Source organism: Suncus etruscus, chromosome 1 (assembly GCF_024139225.1).
Source record: "Suncus etruscus isolate mSunEtr1 chromosome 1, mSunEtr1.pri.cur, whole genome shotgun sequence".
NCBI classification, from domain to species: Eukaryota; Metazoa; Chordata; class Mammalia; order Eulipotyphla; family Soricidae; genus Suncus; species Suncus etruscus.
In genome coordinates this window covers 96677551-96697837 of record NC_064848.1, presented here as the reverse complement: position 1 = coordinate 96697837, position 20287 = coordinate 96677551, and the positions used below count along the sequence as shown (strand labels likewise).

General features: G+C 38.6%; 1 protein-coding gene across 2 annotated transcripts in view; it reads left to right on the top strand.

The window, feature by feature from the left end:
* Positions 1 to 20287, top strand: part of ANKIB1 (ankyrin repeat and IBR domain containing 1) — a 134044-nt gene that overhangs the window by 58864 nt on the left and 54893 nt on the right. For both annotated transcript variants that reach the window (XM_049768918.1, XM_049768911.1), the window contains one exon: positions 7875 to 8057. In XM_049768918.1, coding sequence (XP_049624875.1) covers positions 7875 to 8057 — 183 coding nt within the window. The remainder of the gene's footprint in view (positions 1 to 7874; positions 8058 to 20287) is intronic.

The following is a 20287-nucleotide window of genomic DNA, read 5'->3' as shown; positions in this document are numbered from 1 at the left end:
GGGATCACTCCTGGTGGGCTCAGGGGGACTATACAAGAGATGCTGGGGATTTAACCTGGGATGGCAGTGTGCCAGACAAATGACCCATGTGCTATACTATCTGACCTCAGAATTGTTGTGTATGTAAATATTTTAGGGGATTACTATGTTACTCACCCTAAACTGATTGGTGATTGTGCCCTACCCTAGGGTGTGACCTGGCATTCTGCCCCACCCTAGGGTAGTACCTGATTCTGCTTCCACCATTGGTTGGTATCTGATCCCACCATTGGGTGGTACCTGATTCTGATGGATAAAAACAAGGGTCTGTGGAAGGCCAGGGCTTTTTGGCTGGAACTGAAGCTGAGTCTTTGGACTTCAGTCTTGTCCACCGAATAAAGCGAATATTTCCACGAGCCTGACTGTCTGCGGGCTGTTTACCCACCGATTCACCTCAGAACCGTCGGCTAGACAGGGTGGCAGACTCTTGCTCCGAGCTGGAAGAGAAAGGACTCATCCTCCATCCCTCCCATCAGTCAACCTGTTCAGGGGCTGGCTTTCTACAAGAATTACTTTCTATGTGAATTTAAATATAGGCCAGAATCACAAGAGTATTACTACATAATCAAAAGTATAGACCTATATTTTAAAACCAATGGTCCTAACTAAATTAAAATGTATTTTTGAAAAGAATATTTCCTTAATATTACATTTATCTTATGTTTCTAAATTTATAAGCATACCAAAAATGTTTATTTTCTTGCTTTTGATAAAAGATTGCAATCAGGGCTGAGGTAGAGTAAGTGATAGAATATATGGCTGAGGTGCGCGAGGACCTGAATTCATTCCCTGAGTTAAAGAGGGCTCATTGGCTGTAACTTGGGATTTCACTTAGAATCTTTATCTTTGGTTTGTGTCACTTTAGCTCTCTAGTTAGTACCAGAAATTAACTTAACTTGGATGAAAGGGCATATTCAGTAATGTTCTGTGCCTTCTGACTCCATGCTCAGGGATCACTCCTGTTGTAATCAGGGAACTTAAAAATTGAACTTAGACTTCCATGTGCATAGCACACACTCAGTCCACTGAGCTGTCTTGCTAGCCCATTAAGCTTTTATAAACTAATGTTTTCTATATTGAGTTCACATTGCAATGGAAGGATGACCCTAGAAGTTAGGGGTTAAGGGAGCAATTGCCAATATTCCTTAGTCTTTTTAAAATTGCTCTGGCTTGGGGGACCATATGGGACACCGGGAGATCGAACTGCCCTACCACTTGTGCCACTGCTTTGGCCCCTATTTGAGAGAGATATATACCGTATTTGCTGGCATATAAGATGAGTGGGCGTATAAGACAACCCCCTAATTTTGCAGTTTAAGTTTAGGCCTATATTCACTGTATCAGACAGAACGTTCCTGTGCTGCAACTGTATGTACCACAGTGAGCCAATCACAACAAGCAAAGGTTCAGAGGTTATACTGTAATAGACTTCCTCTCTGACTCTGGCCAATCTGAGCAGCCTTTTTACAGTGTAGATTCGGGTCCAGAACATTGTCTAATTTGCATGTATAAAAAGCCTGCTTGGATTGACTGAGTTAGAGAGGCGGTCCGAGCAGCCTTGCAGTGATTGGTGCAGGATCGAGTTGGAAAATTCGTATTGTGGCAGTATTCAGACAATTTTCGTTTAGCGACATATTGAAACATTTTTTGGGATATACTCAGCGTATAAGACTACTTTTTTGGTTTCAAAAGTCATCTTATACGCCTGAAAATACAGTATTTATATATGTATAATATATATGTACATATACATATATATATTGGTTTTGGTGTTTAGTTTTTTGGTGACCTCTATTTGATCTGACAATAAACATCAACACTTAAAGCTTTGAATCAACAAGAAAGATAAGGGTGTATAGAAAATATCTAAAATATGCTCCTTAAAAAAAAATGCTATACATCCCTCCTAAATCCAAAGTTCATTTCTACTCAGGTGCCAGAGTGATAGTACAACATGTAAAGCACTTGCCTTGCAAACTGCTGAACTAGATTTAATCCCTGGCACTCTATATGGTCTCCTGAGCACCTTCAGGAAAGATCCTTGAGTTCAGCAGAATCAGGTGTAATCCCAAATTAATTGCCGAGTGTAATCCCCCTAAAATAAATCCTCACCTGAAGCTAGAGAGATAGTACAAAAGGTAGGGTACTTGCCTTATTGGCAGCTGCCCAGGTTTGACTTTCTGGCATCCATATGGTCCTCTGAGACCACTAGTAGTGATCTCAGACTGCAGAGCCAGGAGTAAGCCCTGAACATTACTGGGTGTGACCCAAAAACAAAAGACAGGAAAAAAGTCCATCTCTATCTAGAAAAATATAATCTTTCAGTAAGTATATTGTTTTTATATATTAAATTCTTAAGATTTACATTTATATGAAACTCCATTTTTGTAGACTAAGCATCCATACATAGTATTTTCCAAGTTCTTTATGTAATTATAGTATATACGATATACTTGTGGGATAAAATTAGGTACAGATAAAGCAAATTTGTAAGGGTTTTTGAGTCAGCCTGGAGGAGATAAAAAATCTCTTTTTAGCTGTGCAAATCTGTGTATGGGTATGAAGGGAACACCTAATTCTATCCCCTAATGAACCTACATGGAAGACCAGACCTGCCACAGTGGCTTCGTAAAGACCAAGGTTTAACACCCCTCTCCTTAAAAACAATTCCTAATTTGTATTTTCTCATTCCTAGCATGGTTTCTGTTTCAGAGATACCGCAGTCAGATTTACAAGTCTAAATTTTACCATGATCTTTTGCTTTTTAATGTAAAAACATTAAGAAATATAGTTGATACCTTTATCTTAATTTTCATCTTTTTATATCATACCTAGTATAATATAAAATGAGCAACATAAACTCATGAAAATATTTGTTATTATTATGATCATGATAAAAATCATTATCAATAAATAACTCCAAAAAAGTACCCATGGTAGTAAATTTTGAGGACTAAGCCTTTTCTGTTCATTAAAGTATATAAATATTATCACATGAAGAAACGGGAAGATTAATATACTATATAGTACAGTTATATAGTAGACTATATATTTCAACATTTTAAGTACTATGAATCTGGAAATTAGTTAACATGTAGATCTCAAGAAATGTACAATTTAATACTAAATACTGTCAAAAGTCATTTAGAGCCTAACAATTAAAAGTGTATAGTTAAGCAAATAAGAAATTAAAGAGATTTATATGAGCAAAGTGATAAATTGAAGTTTGCTGATGAGAACTACAAAAAATATAACTTTGGCAGAGTTCCAGGTCAAAAAAATCTTCCCTTATTGAAAAAATTAGAAATTATCAAATAGTGGAGCCAGAGCAGTGGTGCAAGTGGTAGGGAGTTTGCCTTGCACTTGGCTAACCTAGGATGAACTGCCCGTGGTTCAATCCTCTAGTGTCCCATATGGCCCCCTCCCCCAAGCCAGGGGCGATTTCTGAGCGCATAGCCAGGAGTAACCCCTGAGAGTCACCAGGTGTGGCCCCAAAACAAACAACAAAAAAAAATTGGGCTGGAGCAGTGGCACAAGTGGTAAGGCGTCTGCCTTGGCCGCACTAGCCTAGAATGAACAATGGTTGGATCCACCGGCATCCCATATGGTCCCCCAAGCCAAGAGCGATTTCTGAGTGCATAGCCAGGAGTACCCGAGTGTCATAGATAGAAAGTCATACTCTTTCTTTTACAGCCATGGGACCTTTTTGACACATTGACAGTTATTAGAGCATTTATATACTTCATTGAAAAGCCATAGAAAACCTTCATGGGTCAGACTGAAGAGTTTTACCCTAATATATTGTGCTTTTAGCATCTATAGGCTTTAGAACAGTGAGGAATACAAAAAAATTAGTCTTAGCTCAGCAATTGAGCGAGATTACCTATCTGGGCTCAATTTTATAATATTTAATCAAGAGTTATGCTCTTATTGATTCAAAAGTTTTTTGGGAACTTAGACCCCCAGCTAACATCATGTACGAAGGTAAAATTCAAATGGATTAAAGACCTCAATATCAGACCCAAAACCATAAGATACATAGAACAACACATAGGCAAAGCACCCCAGGACATTGAGACTACAGGCACTCTCCAAGCAAGTGAAAGCAGAGATTAACAGATGGGAATATATTAAGCCGAGAAGTTTCTGCACCTCAAAGGAAATAGTGCCCAGGATACAAGAGCCACCCACTGAGTGGGAGAAACTATTCACCCAATACCCATCAGACAAGGGGCTAATCTCCAAAATATACAAGGCACTGACAGAACTTTACAAGAAAAAAAATCTAATTCCATCAAAAAATGGGGAGAAGAAATGAACAGACACTTTGACAAAGAAGAAATACAAATGGCCAAAAGACACATGAAAAAATGCTCCACATCACTAATCATCAGGGAGATGCAAATCAAAACAACGATGAGGTACCACCTCACACCACAGAGAATGGCACACATTACAAAGAATGAGAATAAACAGTGTTGTTGGGGATGTGGAGAGAAAGGAACTCTTATCCACTGCTGGTGGGAATGTCGTCTAGTTCAACCTTTATGGGAAGCGATATGGAGATTCCTCCAAAGACTGGAAATCGAGCTCCCATACGATCCAGCTATACCACTCCTAGGAATATACCCTAGGAACACAAAAATACAATACAAAAACCCCTTCCTTACACCTATATTCATTGCAGCACTATTTACCATAGCAAGACTCTGGAAACAACCAAGATGCCCTTCAACAGACAAATGGCTAAAGAAACTGTGGTACATATACACAATGGAATATTATGCAGCTGTCAGGAGAGATGAAGTCATGAAATTTTCCTATACATGGATGTACACGGAATCTATTATGCTGAGTGAAATAAGACAGAGAGAGAGAGAAAAACGCAGAATGGTCTCACTCATCTATGGGTTTTAAAAATGAAAGACATTCTTGCAATAATAATTTTCAGACACAAAAGAGAAAAGAGCTGGAAGTTCCAGCTCACCTCAGGAAGCTCATCACAAAGAGTGATGAGTTTAGTTAGAGAAATAACTACATTTTGAACTGTCCTAATATTGAGAATGTATGAGGGAAATGGAGAGCCTGTTTAGAGTACAGGCGGGGGTCGGGTGGGGAGGAGGGAGATTTGGGACATTGGTGATGGGAATGTTGCACTGGTGATGGGTGGTGTTCTTTACATGACTGAAACCCAAACACAATCATGTATGTAATCAAGGTGTTCAAATAAAAAAAAAGTTTTTTGTTTTTTGTTTTTTGTTTTTTGGGCCACACCCGTTTGATGCTCAGGGGTCCTGGCTAAGCACTCAGAAATTGCCCCTGGCTTGGGGGGACCATATTGGATGCCGGGGGATAGAACCGCGGTCCTTCCTTGGCTAGTGCTTGCAAGGCAGACACCTTACCTCTAGCGCCACCTCACCACCCCCACAAAAGTATTTTTATTCTAATATATATATATATATATATACTTTTTGTGTGTGTGGTTTTTGGGTCACACCCGGCAGTGCTCAGGGGTTATTCCTGGCTCCAGGCTCAGAAATTGCTCCTGGCAGGCACGGGGGACCATATGGGGCGCCGGGATTCGAACCGATGTCCTCCTGCATGAAAGGCAAATGCCTTACCTCCATGGTATCTCTCCGGCCCCTTATTCTAATATTAATTATAATCAAATTAATATTATTAGGCAGTATTTGTTATAGGCATTGAAGGGACAGAAAGATCAGCTTTATTTTACTTTTCCAAGAAGATTTTGTGGGTTGTAGTTAGTTGTATTAAGATTGCAGTTCAAGGGGCTGAGAGAGACTGAAAAGGCTCAATTGCATGCTTTGTTTGAGGCAGTTCCTGGTTGTTTTATTGTGTTTGGTGAGTTCTTTACATATTTTGGAATGTTGGTTCTTTGTCAGATATATGATGTGTGTATATTTTCTTCCTTTCAGTGGAAGGCTATTTTTTGTTTTATTTATGTTGGGCCATAGGGTTTGTACCACACCTGGGGTGTGCTATTACTATTCCAGGTTATGCTCCAGTCATTTTGGGTGATATTCATGGAGGCATATGGTACCAGGAATGCAACCAGGATAAGTTATTTGCAAGGCAAACATCTTAACCTTGGTATTCTCTGTTCCTTGTATTGATTTTTATTTGTTTGTTTTATTTTGTCACCATAAAATCATAGTTATTCATGAATGGGACGCTCTATTGGTTTTAAAGGTCATTTGTTTTTCACTGTGGAAAAAATTTTATTTTGGTATAATGACATTTGGCCTTTATTATCAAACCTTTTGATGTTCAGGGGTTACTCCAAATCTGTGGTAACTCCTCCTGATAGGGATCAGGAGACCATGTGATATTGGTATTAAACTTGGGCTTCTCCCATTGGCTCCCAGAACAGTCTCTCTGACCGTCTTATTTTTGCCTTAAAAGTTTTTTTTTTAATAATATTTTATTTAAGCATCATGGTTACAAACATGTTTTTAGGTGGGTTTCAATCATAAAAAGTACACTACCACCCCACCACCCGGAGCTGGAGCAATAACACAGCGATAGGGTGTTTGCCTTGCATGTGGCAGATCCAGGACAGACCTGGGTTCGATTCCTGGCTTCCCATATGGTCCCCCAAGCCAGGAACAATTTCTGAGCACATAGCTAGGAGTAACCCCCTTGCGTGCCATTGGGTGTGGCCCAAAAACCAAAAACCAAAAAAAAAAGAGCACACCCCTCCTCATCAATGTAGCCACTGGTCCCTGAATAGATAGTTTAAATGAGGTAAAGAAACTGATTGGATTGGATTGTCGTTGTTTTTTGCACTTCACCCAGCTGTGCTCAGAATTTTGAGGAGAGGAGGGAATCAATCATGTGACATGCTGCTGAAAGTTAAAAGTAAAGGAATTAGAAGATCCAGAAAAGGCTTAAAGATGTTTTGACTCTCACTGAGTTTACTTTAGTGAAATACAAGTGAAATGCTGGGAATAATTGAGTCATTTGATCAGGAAATGGAGAGGCAGTTTCTGCCTGTCACTAATTTGAGAAATGTGACTGAGAAAGAACATAACTAAAAGATGAAATTCAGAGAGGAAACAGAGAGATAATAAAGGAGATAAGGTGTTTGCTTTGCAGTATCAGATCTTGGTTCTATCTCTACCCATCATGACATGATTTCCCAAACACAGCTAGGATAGGCCCTTGAGCATAGAGCCAGTTAGTTTTTTTGTTGGATAAATGAATGGTACATATGAAAAACATATTAGGAAGCATAGTTAATAGTGGCTAAAGTAATTTGTGTACCCTTGTTTATGAAAAATTTAATGAATTTATATAATTTTGGATATCTAAGACTTAACCTTTTGGGTTTTTTGTTTTGATTTGTTTTGTGTCACACCTGGTATTACCCAAAGGTTAGTTCTGGCTCTACATTCAAGAATTAACCCTGTTGACTCAGGGGGACCATATGGGATACCAAGGGTTGAACTCAGGTCAGCTGTATGGAAAGCAAGCATCTTACCCACTGTAGTATCTCTCTGGCCCAAGATTTTTATCTTCAAGCAAAACATTTTTTATTTAAGATTTTACTAGAATTTTAGTTTGTACAGGTATTATATTTCGGCTGTTTTTAATTGAAGGTTAATACTGATAGTACTGAAAAGGTGACATCTTTATCAAAGATCTTGACATCTTACCACTAATCTTGGAATCTTGGTATCTAAATATATTTTATTGTCATTACAGTTTTGTTCTGTACAATTTTTTTACTTTTTACATTTATTAATATAAGCATGACGTGACTTTACATTTACCTCCTTGAGCACAAACTTACAAAATTTTAAAATTCATTTTAGCTTTTAGTAAAACATGGTGGAGACTTGTTTGCTGAGAATGAAAACAAAGATACGCCTTGTGATTGTGCTGAAAAGCAACAACACAAAGATTTGGCCCTCAATCTGGAATCTCAGATGGTATTCTCAAGAGATCCTGAAGCTGAAGAAATAGAAGCTGAATATGCTGCTTTAGACAAACGAGAGGTCAGTTTATTTTAATTAAAAATTACATGAATTTTTCATTTAATTTATTTGAAGGGTGCCAAGAATATCTTTCTTTTTCTTTCCTTCCTTTCACCCCTCCCTCTCCCTCACTCCCTCCTTTCCTCTCCCTTCTCCCTTCCTTACCTCTCTCTGTCTCCCTCCCTCCCTCCCTCTTTCCTTTCTCCCTTCCTCCCTCCCTCCTCCCTTTCTTTTCTTCCTCCTTTTCTTTCTCCCTTCCTCTCTCCCTCCCTCCTTCCTTTCTTCCTCCCTCCCTCTTTCCTTTCTTCCTCCCTCCCTCCCTCCCTCCCTCCCTCCCTCCCTCCCTCCCTCCCTCCCTCCCTTCCTTCCTTCCTTCCTTCCTTCCTTCCTTCCTTCCTTCCTTCCTTCCTTCCTTCCTTCCTTCCTTCCTTTCTCCCTCCCTCCCTCCCTCCCTCCCTTCCTCCCTTTATTCCTTCATTTAAAAAATTATTACCTGGTTTATGTATTCTGTAATATACAAAGATATGAATATAAAAATACATCCAAAAACCTGGTGAGGTCTTTTCATCAACATTTGTTTTTACATATAGAGGTGTTTATGTGTAATGTATTGAATCCTAATCATTTCCGTGCTTCAGTCCTGTTTTACCCTGTTTTCCAAATTGCTCTTAACTAACACACTTTAATTTTATTTAATTATTATTTATTTAATAATTATTGTTTTGTTTGGGGGCTGCACTAAGAGATGTTGGGGATCAAACCTGGGTGAGCTGCATGCAAGACAAGCACCTTACGTGCTCTACTGTTACTAAATCCCTAGAAATGTCTCTCTCAAAACTAAAAATGGAGATGGAGCAATAGTACAATGGTAAGGCACGTGTTGTAATGTGGCTGACATGGGTTTGATCTGCTACCCATTAAGTCCCTGAGTCCTGTCAAGAGTCAGCACCAAGCACTGTCAGGTATGACTCTTAAAAACAACTTCTTTGACTTCTTTTTTTTTTTCTGGCCTGCCTTTTTCCTAATTCATTTGTATCTCTGATCCTTATATGAGAAAAACTGAAAAAGTTATCTGGACAGTTACTGCTTTATCCTTTATTCTTTGAACCATTGTTCTTCAACTTTTTCACACCTGCAGACCAGTACCTGTTCTACATACTAGTCCACAGCCTGGATGTTAAAAATCAAGGTAGTAAAACTTTCTTTATCTAGGCACTAACCAGGCATCCATGGACCTGTGGTTAAAGAATGCTGCTTTAGCCCATTTTGTATGATTCTCTTCCCTAAGATGAAATTATTCTTGTTTTATACATTAAGGTCACAATGTTGCCAAATCCAGTAGTTCCTTATCTCTACTCATCTTATTTGAATTCCCCTGCAAGTATTGATAAAATAGAATATTCTTCTTAATAATACACTTCCTTTGGAAAAATTTAATTTTTTCATTTATCTAAGTCTCCTTGTCTATTTTTAAAGGGGTGGTGGTTGTATTCAGTGTATTGGGAATGGTGCTCAGAGGATTATATAATGCTGGGATCCAATCCAGATCTCCCCCCATGCCAAGTTTTTACTATAGCACTGTATTGTATATTAGAGAAAGATTGAGGGGCTGGAATGATAGTATATTGGGTAGGGCACTTGCCTTGCATATAGCCAACCTGGATATGATCCCCAGCACCCTATTTGGTCCCCTGAGCCTACCAGGACTAATACCTGAGCAAAGAGCCAGGTGTAAGCCCTACGTACTCCTGTTTGTGGCCAAAACAAAGAAAAATTAAAGTAAGATTGAAATATACTAAAATTATGCTTATTGGTAATTTATTATTATTCTATTATTGTAGATTACCTAAAATTTGCAATAATTTGCAATACTTATTGATAAAGTGCTTTAAAAGATCTTATTGACTTGTCTCTAATAGTTAATCTAGTAGAAGTCTAGTTTCTTCTAACTACCTTATTGGGTAATTGGTGGGCAGGGATCACCAATTATTGGGGAATTGATGGTGCCTAGGGACTGTTTCTAGCTCAGAACTTGGGTTTCACTTCTGGTGATGTTTGAGTAACCATATGTGGTATGAGGGATCAAATGGGGTTGGACATGTGCAAGGCAAGTTCCTCAGCCCTAGACTACTAAAAATTTATTTATACAGGACTTATTGAAACATAAGATAATGTCACACACTGAGTTATAAATATTTCCAACTTAACAGTATATGTAGTTCTTTTTAAAGTTAGAGCATATAATCTTTTTATATACTTTTAACTATTGAGGTAATTGAAATAATTTACATATTTTTGTCATTAAAAATAGCCAAAGGTATGTCCAAGTATATGGCTTAAAGGGTGGAGCAGATGCCTGGCAAGAGGTCTGAGTAAGATATCTGGTACCTAAGCCCCCATCTTCCCAAGTACTACTAATTGTGTCCATGATTTTCCCTGTCCCAAAAGTCCTAATGTTTTAATGTCAGTTGAACACTGAGTTTCAGGTCTCCAGCATATACTGCATTGGTGGGACTAACTCCTCAAGCACAGTTGAGTGTGGCCCTTAATGAACAAATAAAAACAAAGGGAGTAATGTTTGCTTGATCTAGTTGTGTAATTATTGTAGTTAGAATCATGAATTCTAGGTTAGACTGGATTTATGGCCCTATAATTTATTTCCTTGAGCAGCCTTTTTATTGCTATTTTGAGGGAAGGCAAACCTGACAGTTCTCAGGGGTTACTCATGGGGCTATACTCTCAAGAATCATTCGTGGCATTCATAAGGGACCATATGGGATACTAGGGATTGAAACTGGACTGGCCACACGCAAAGCAACCTGCTATACTATTTCTCTAGCCTTGAGCAGCCTTCTTTTTTTTTTTTTTTTTTTTTTTTTTTTGGTTTTTGGGCCACACCCGGTAACGCTCAGGGGTTACTCCTGGCTATGTGCTCAGAAGTTGCTCCTGGTTTGGGGGACCATATGGGACGCCGGGGGATCGAACCGCGGTCCGTCCAAGGTTAGCACAGGCAAGGCAGGCACCTTACCTTTAGCGCCACCGCCCGGCCCCGAGCAGCCTTCTTAATCTCTGCTTTAGTTTCTTCTTCCTTACAATGGAGATAATTAACATTTTTACTTCATTGAGTTTTTATAATCCTAAATAAGTGAGTATGTTCAAGTGGTTAGAACAATTTCTGACTCATTATAACAATGTATTTGCTATTATAATCGTGATTATCATTTTTTACGCTTTTACATATATATTTCAAAATTTTATTAACATTTTAGGAACTTCTTTAATGTGAAACATGAAATATGTACTTTTTTTGGAGATGGGAGTTTTGGCCACTCACAGCAGTGTTCAGGGGTTACTCCGGGCTTGTGGTTGGGACACCATATAGTATGCTGGGGATCAATCCTGTGTCCACTGTGTGCAAGGCAGATACTATTGCTATACTATCTCTCCAGCCCAAAAATACATACATTTTAAACTTGAACAGATGTTAAGCTGTTCGAAAATATTGATTTACTGGGGCCACAGCAAAAGCACAGCAGGGAGGGCATTTGCCTTGCACGTTGCCTGCCTGGGTTCAATCCCTGCTATCCCATAGGGTCTCCAGAACTGAGCTTGTCAGGAATGATTCCTGATCGTAGAGCCAGGAGTAACCCCTGAGCACCACCAGATGTGGCCCACAAACCAAATATATTGATTTACTTCCAATAGTATAGTAGGAAAAACCTTTCTTTCGCATCCTTATCAATATTAGATATCTGTATTCTCCCCTTCTACCCAAATTTTGGATAAATAACTGATAACATTTAAATTTATTTCATGTATTATTTTTAATTGGTATTGCATTTATTTTTCCTGTGAATTATATTTTCTTTTTTTAATTTATAATATCGTTATTTAAGCATCTTGATTAATATGATTGTGATTAGGTTTCAGTCATATAAAGAACACCCCCCTTCACCAGTGCAACATTCCCAACACCAATGTCCCAAATCTCCCTCCATCCCACTCTACCCCCACCTGTACTCTAGACAGGCTTTCCAGTTCCCTCATTCATTCACATGGTTATGGTAGTTCTCAGTGTAGTTATTTCTATACCTGCACTCACCACTCTTTTTGGTGAGCTTCATGAAGTGAGCTGGAAGTTCCAGCCTTCCTCTCATTGTTTCAGGATTGTTGCAAAAATTACTTTTATTTTTCTTAAAACCCATAGGTGAGTGAGACTATTCTGCGTCTCTCTCTCTCCCTCTGACTCAAGTCAGAGGAATTGTATTTTCTTAATTACTATTTAAGAGAACTTTGTTAAAAAATCCTAAATTTGGGCCCAGAGATATAGCACAGTGGCATTTGCTTTGCAAGCAGCCGATCCAGGACCAAAGGTGGATGGTTCGAATCCCGGTGTCCCATATGGTCCCCCATGCCTGCCAGGAGCGATTTCTGAGCATAGAGCCAGGAGTAACCCCTGAGCACTGCCGGGTGTGGCCCAGAAAACCAAAAAAAAGAATCCTAAAATTTTCACTTTTATTCAGTGGTATACATTTGCTTTTTTTTCTTTTAGGATTCAGAATGAATATCATAATCACATGCTCCTATAGTTTCTCTAATTTTTTTTGGTTTTTGCTTTTGGGTCACACCCGGCAGTGCTCAGGGGCTACTCCTGGCTCTATGCTCAGAAATTGCTCCCAGCATATGGGAGCTCCGACCATATGGGCTGCTGGGATTCAAACCACCGTCCTTCTGCATGCAAGGCAAACTCCTTACCACTGTGCCATCTCTCCGGCCCCAGTTTCTCTAATTTTTAATTTTGTTTTTAATCAGTGTTAGGCTTATATTTGTGTTTTCTTTCATAATAAAAGAATACTATTTCATAAATACTTATAATAACTCTATAATTGCCAAAAAGTAGCTAGAAAAAGACTCCCAAATATCCTATCAGATGAATGGGTGAATAAAATATGATATATATATATATATAGTAGAAAGTTAGTCATATCCTGTCTTCCCCCCCCCACCAATAAAGGAAAAGAGATAAGAATGAGATAATATATTTGGTGACTAGAAGGAAAGAAAAAACTAGAACTAGTAATAATTTGGAGGCTCTATAGTTATAGTACATTATATTTGGGTTGGTAAAGGCATTGTAACTCAGGAAGTCTCAAGACTTCTTTCTGTTGGAAATTGATAAGATTAGACAGTGTCTGAGATAGCTGTCCTATTTACCAAATTTAAAATACCCTGCAGTAACAAATAGTTAGCTCTCTTCTTCTTAAGTCAGAGTATTGAGCAGGGGTTCTCCAACTTTTTTTTTAATTGTGTCTGAAGTGAATTACAAATCTTTCATCAAAGTAATATATAAGGTTCTCAAACTTTTTTAAACAGGGCCAGTTCACTGTCCCTCAGACTATTGGAGGACTGGACTATAGTTTAAAAAACAAAAAATCTAGGAACAAATTTCTATGCATACTGCACATATCTTATTTTGAAGTAAAATTGGAATTGGAACAAATACACTATTTAAAATGAAGAACAAGCAAAGTTAAATCAACTAACTTACCAGTATTTCAGTGGGAACTATGGGCCTGCTTTTGGCAGGCCATAGGTTAAGGACCCTACCCAAATCTGAGGAGGAATCTTGAGTCAGAAGAAGGGCAGTCGGAGAGTACAGCTCACATCCTACACAACAACAGCAGCAGCAAAAACACCTGGCAAGCCAGATAAATGTTCTCAGCAGGCCACCTTTGGCATGTGGACTGTAGTTTGGGGACCCCTGGAATAGAAGAACTAGGTAGCCTACATCTTGATCCCAAGTGAGCAGATTCCCAGGCAGAATAGATAGGCAATGAAAAACCAAAATAGAGAAAGGTTTAAGAATCCTAGACTTTGTCTAACTATTGCAGTGCTGTATTAAATACAAATTAATGATAATATTGACATAAAATAGCAAATATTATTGTTTTATTAGAGCAATTCCCACCACCAGTGTTGACCTCCCTCTGCCACTGTTCCCAGCATGCATTCCATACATACCTCCACCTTCAACCCCTGAACTGCTAATGTAATATGTCCCTTTTGTGTATAGCTTGTTATAGTTTGGGTCTCTTGTTTCTATTGTCATTGACTTTGAGTTGGGTATTTAGGTCTGATCATTTTTTATTTCTACTCAATGTTTGTCAGACTGCTTGCCCCTGGTACCATCCAATTTTTTCTCCCTCAATTTATGAGTCATAACAAGATTATTCATGTTTTATGGTTTTATTGAAAAAAAAAGCGGAGGGAAAAAAAACAGGGAGGAGCTCCTGTCTAGAAGCTATAAATATAAATTTAAAGCAAGAAAGAAAAAGAAAAGAAAAAGAAAAAAACAACTCCCCCCCCCAAAAAAAAAGGGAGTGGAGGCTTGTGTGGCAATGTTTTTTGTTTTGTTTTATTTTGGTTTTGTTTTTTTTGCATAGGCATAGTAAGTATTGGAGAAATTAGAAAAGAAATTCCCTTGGCCTAAGGAGTACAGGGTTTCTCTACCCTCTATAATGATTCTTTTACATTTTACCTCAATGTATAAGAGCAAAAGATGTCTGTATTCCTATCTATGTTCTTTGCTAAAACCCTTTCCATACTCTGTAATAAAACAAAGTTCATTTGGAAAAAAAATGCTTTGGAGCTTCTAAATGAACTTTCAAGAAGAGAAGTGTGGCTGACAACCACCATGGCTTTTGCAGACCATCACCTGATTGAATTTAAACAACCGCTGAGGATAAATCTACATATACCTTTTTAAATTATAAAGCATAAAAGGAGGTATCTGTTGATATATGTATGGCATTTGGACTTGGACACTCCTTTTGGATTTCCCCAGTATAACGATAGTTGAACCTGGACACTCCCCTTGGACATGCTCGGTATAAAAGGAAAACTTGATTGTTGGGGGGAGGGGGAGCTAGAATAGTGACCAGAGCAGCACTTGCTGGTCCACAGCATCAGCATCAGCGAGATGCTGCCTACTTTGTATCTATTTCTTTTTCTTCTTTGAACCCTGGCCCTCCTGGCTACCTCCCATTGGTGAATTCTCCTTTACCACCACTGCCACCACCACCACCAAGCCCCCAAGTGGCAGTGGCAGGCCTCAGACTCCAGGAGAAATAACAAATTTACTTGCTTTCTTCTCTTTCTGTACCAGGCAGGTGATTGCTACAGTATTGTAATCTACAGCCCTTCCTTCCATGCAAAGCTATGTCTAAGCTAATAAAAGATTTGAATTAAGAGAAATTGGAACTATCCTCTCTTTTTCCCTCAATGTTTTCATGTCTTTTTAATTTTTAAGTTACGAATATATTTGTAGGGGAAAGTACCTGTGTTTTTTGTTTTTTAAATTTCTTTTAACTGAAAATGTTTTAAGTATATAATCAGGACCAAAGCTACTTTCATTGTGGAAAAAATAAAAACATACTTGTTTCATAATCCCTTTATATTTTCAAGAAGATTCTGGTATAGATTTATACAATTCCTCTGGTATAAATATCAAAGTGAGTATTGATGGTTCACATTTATTTTTGGTAGTATGTACTGATGCAAAAAAGATGCTTTCTTTTTATTCACTTTCATTTTAATTTAGTTTTTCTTTTCTTTATATCAGTATGAACTACATTGTATTTTTTTGCTGGTTTATGTTTAATCTGAAAATAGAAATCATTTATCTTTGCAATGAGAAAGAGAAAGTCACCTTCATTTTAATCCTTTCTGTACAAGAGAAGTTTAGTGCCCACTTGGGACTGAGCAATGTATTGAAATGCTTCATATGACCTAATTATAGTTCTATTGCTGAGATTCAGACTATGTTACCTGTTCATGAAAGCCATATATCTTTCTTCTTTGCAAACTTTTATTTCCACTGTTTTAAGTTTAAAACTGTCCATTGGGCCAAAGAAGTAGTACAGATAATAAAGCATTTGTCTTGCATAATCACTTATGCTGACCCTGGTTTGATTCCCAAAACAAAATATGGTCCTCTGAACACCACAAATTTTGACTCTAAACCTCCCACACACCTTCAAAAATGGAGAAAAGTAACCCTGTACATAAAAGAAAAAACAATTTATGTGGATTGTTTATTATCATACTCTATCTCAAGGGCTGACTTGCAACAAAAGTCATCTTATTGGGCCCGGAGAGATAGCACAGCGGTGTTTGCCTTGCAAGCAGCCGATCCAGGACCAAAGGTGGTTGGTTTGAATCCCGGTGTCCCATATGGTCCCCCGAGCCTGCCAGGAGCTACTTCTGAGCAGACAGCCAGGAGTAACCCCTGAGCAATGCCGGGTGTGGCCCAAAAACCAAAAAAAAAAAAAAAAAAAAAAATTATTTTAAATAATGAATAAATGAGGTAGAATGATAATCCAGTTTTTACAAGAAAAGAACATGTAAGAAATATTGTTGTTAATCCTCCCAATCCATGAATAGGGTATGTGTCTTCATTTCCGTGTGTCCTCTTTTATTTCTTAAAGCAGTGTTTTGAAGTTTTCTTTGTATAGGTCCCTCACCTCTTTAGTTAAGTTGACTTCAAGGTATTTGAGTTTTTGTGGCACTAATTTGAATGGGATTGTTTGTTTAATGTCCATTTCTTCTCTTATCATTTTGGTGTATAAGAAGGCCATTGATTTTTGCGTGTTAATTTTGTAGTCTGTCACATTGCTATATGAATATATTGTTTCTAGAAGCTTTTTTGGTAGAATCTTTAGGGTTTTCTAAATGTAGTTTCATGTCATCTGCAAACAGTGAGAGCTTGACTTCTTCCTTTCCTATCTGGATGCCCTTGATATCTTTTCCTTGCCTAATTGCTATGACAAGTACTTCTAGTACTATCTTTTTTTTTTGTTTTGTTTTGTTTTTGGGCCACACCCGTTGGTGCTCAGGGGCTACTCCTGGCTGTCTGCTCAGAAATAGCTCCTGGCAGGCACGGGGAACCATATGGGACACCGGGATTTGAACCAACCACCTTAGGTCCTGGATCGGCTGCTTGCAAGGCAAACACCGCTGCACTATCTCTCCGGGCCCTCTAGTACTATCTTGAATAGGATTGGTAAGAGTGGCAGCCCTGTTTTGTACCAGATTTCAGAGAAAGGCTTTAGTTTATCTCCATTGAGAATAATATTTGCCATTGGCTTGTGGTAAATGATGGCCTTGACTGTTGTGAGAAAAATTGCTTCCATTCCCATCTTGTTGAGAGTTTTTATCATGAATGGTGTTGGACTTATTGAATGCTTTCTCTGTATCTATTGATATGATCATATGCTACTCACACAGCATTGTACAGATTTAATGCAATTCCTCTAAGGATAACCATGACATTATTCAAAGTAGTGGATTAAACACTCCTGAAATTCATTTGGAAAAGTAAATACCCATGAATAATTAGAGCAACCTTAGGAAAAAAAAAAAGGAAGGCATCATTTTCCCCAACTTTAAATTGTACTACAAAGCAATAGTCATGAAAACAGCATGGTATTAGAATAAAGACAGACTCTCAGATCAGTGGAATAGACTTAAGTATTCAGAGACTGTCAATTAATCTTCGATAAAGGGCAAGAAAAGCCTCTTCATTAAGTTGTGTTAGGACAACTGATCAGCCACATGCATAAAAGCAGAAACTCATATCCCCATCTATCACCATGCACAAAGGTCAAATCCAAATGAATTAAAAACCTTGATATCAGACCCAGAACCATAAGGTATGTAGAACATCATGTAGGTAAAACACTCCATGACATTGAGACTAAAGTCATCTTCAAAGAGGAAACAGCACTGTCCAAACAAGTGGAAGCAGAGATAAACAGATGGGACTATATTAAATTGAGAAGCTTCTGCAAATCAAAGAAAATAGTTACTAGGATACAAGGGCCACCCACAGACTGGGAGAAACTATTCACCCAGTACCTATCAGATAGGGGGCTAATATCTAACATATACAACGTACTGACAGAATTTAACAAGAAAAAAATCATCTAACCCCAGCAAAAAATGGGGAGAAGAAACGAACAGACAATTCCTTAAAGAAGAAATACAGATAGCCAAAAGACACATGAAAAAATGCTACACATCACTAATCATCTGGGATATCCAAATCAAAACAACAATAGGTACCATCTCAAGCTAAAGAGACTGGCAAATGTCACAAAGAACAAGAACAGTCAGCACTGGCGCAAGTATGGGAAAAAAAGGAACTCTCATTCACTACTAGTGGGATTGTTCTCTAGTCTAGCCTTTATGGAAAATAATATGGAGTTTCCTCAAAAAACTGGAAATTGAGCTCTATATGATCTATCTATACCACTCCTGGTGCAGATGCAGAGAGGAAGGGACTCTCACTCATTGCTGGTTGGAATGTCAACTGGTCCAGCCTTTTTGGAAAATAATATGAAACTCCTCAAAAAATAGAGCTTTTGTATGACCCAACAATATAACTCCTAGGAATGTACCCTAGGGACAACCCCAAAAAACAATATTGAAAAGGCATGTATACTCCTATGTTCATTGCAACACTATTCACATTAGCCAGAATCTGGAAGCAACCCAAGTGCCTGAGAATGGATGAATAAAGAAAATACAGTATATCTACATAATGGAATATTATTTTGCTTTTAAAAAAAATGAAGCAATGAAATTTGCTTACACATGGATGGATATGGAGAGTATTATGCTGAGTGAAATGAGTTAGAGGGAGAGAGACAAACAATGGTCACACTCATTAAAAAAATAGTATGATAATAATATTCAAAGATAGTAGAGACAAGGGCCAGAGGGACCAGTCCATGACAGGACGTTTGCTACAAATAGCAAGGGAGTGGAATTAGGGTAGAGAAGGGACCACTATGTCAATAATATTTGGAAATGATCAGTCTGGACAATAAATGGCTCTGAAAGCAGATGAAGTGTTATGCATGATATCTCATCAGTAACAGTATTGCAGACCACAGTGTCTACCGTATTTTCCGGCGTATAAGACGACCCCCTAATTTTGCAGTTAAAACATAGGTTTAGGCCTATATTCACTGTATCAGACAGAACATTCCTGTGCTGCAACTGTATGTACCACAGTGAGCCAATCACAACAAGCAAAGGTTCAGAGGTTATACTATAATAGACTTCCTCTCTGACTCTGGCCAATCTGGGCAGGCTTTTTACAGTGTAGATTCGGGTCCAGAAACATTGTCTAATTTGCATGTATAAAAAGCCCGCTTGATTGACTGAGTTAGAGAGGCTGTCTGAGCAGCCTTGCAGTGCTTGGTCCCTTATCATAGGTACCTTTTCTGGCAATTCCCTGGTGGCGTCAGTTAATCTCCCCCACTACATGAAGCAAACAACATCCCATCCTCGGACCCTAGCACTGAACCACCAACATGGTTAGCTGGGTTTTGCCAGAAGTGGCCCCCAGATCTCCTGAGTACTGTTTGGGAGCCCCCAAGAAAGAGGTTTGGAAACTGCGGCCTGATTTTATTGTTGTTGTTTCGTTTAGCGCCATATTGAAACATTTTTCGGGATATACTCGGCATATAAGATGATCCCCGATTTTCGGTTGACTTTTTTTTGTTTCAAAAGTCGTCTTATATGCCGGAAAATTCAGTAAATGGGGAGAAAAGGGAAGACAGAAAGAGAAGAAAAATGTCTGCCAAGGAGGCAAGCAGGGGACAGAGCAAGGAGGAGTGCAGGAGGGAAATCGGGAATATTGGTGATGGGAAATGTGCCCTAGTGAAGGGTGATGTACATTGTCTGATTGAAAAATCATGAACAACTTGTAACTATCTCAGTGATTCAATTAAAGAATTTATTTACAGGGCCCAGAGAGATAGCACAGTGGCGTTTGCCTTGCAAGCAGCCGATCCAGGACCAAAGATGGTTGGTTCAAATCCCAGTGTCCCATATGGTCCCCCGTGCCTGCCAGGAGCTATTTCTGAGCAGACAGCCAGGAGTAACCCCTGAACACTGGGTGTGGCCCAAAAACAAACAAACAAAAAAAGAATTTATTTACAAAAAATAAACCATACCAAAAATGATGAAAGCTCTGCTGTAGGCAGTTTCTGTCCTACAGCCATCAGTGGGATTTTGGTGAATCCACTTTAGGGAGAGTGGGTTGCATGGATGGCAAAATATGAAATATGAAATAATGAAACCACACATGGAGTATGTGGAGTCAACATGAGTCTTCTGGCAGGAGTGTGATAAGTTTGATTTTTTGAGCAGGGAGATTTATAGGGGTAAAATTAGCCATTGGT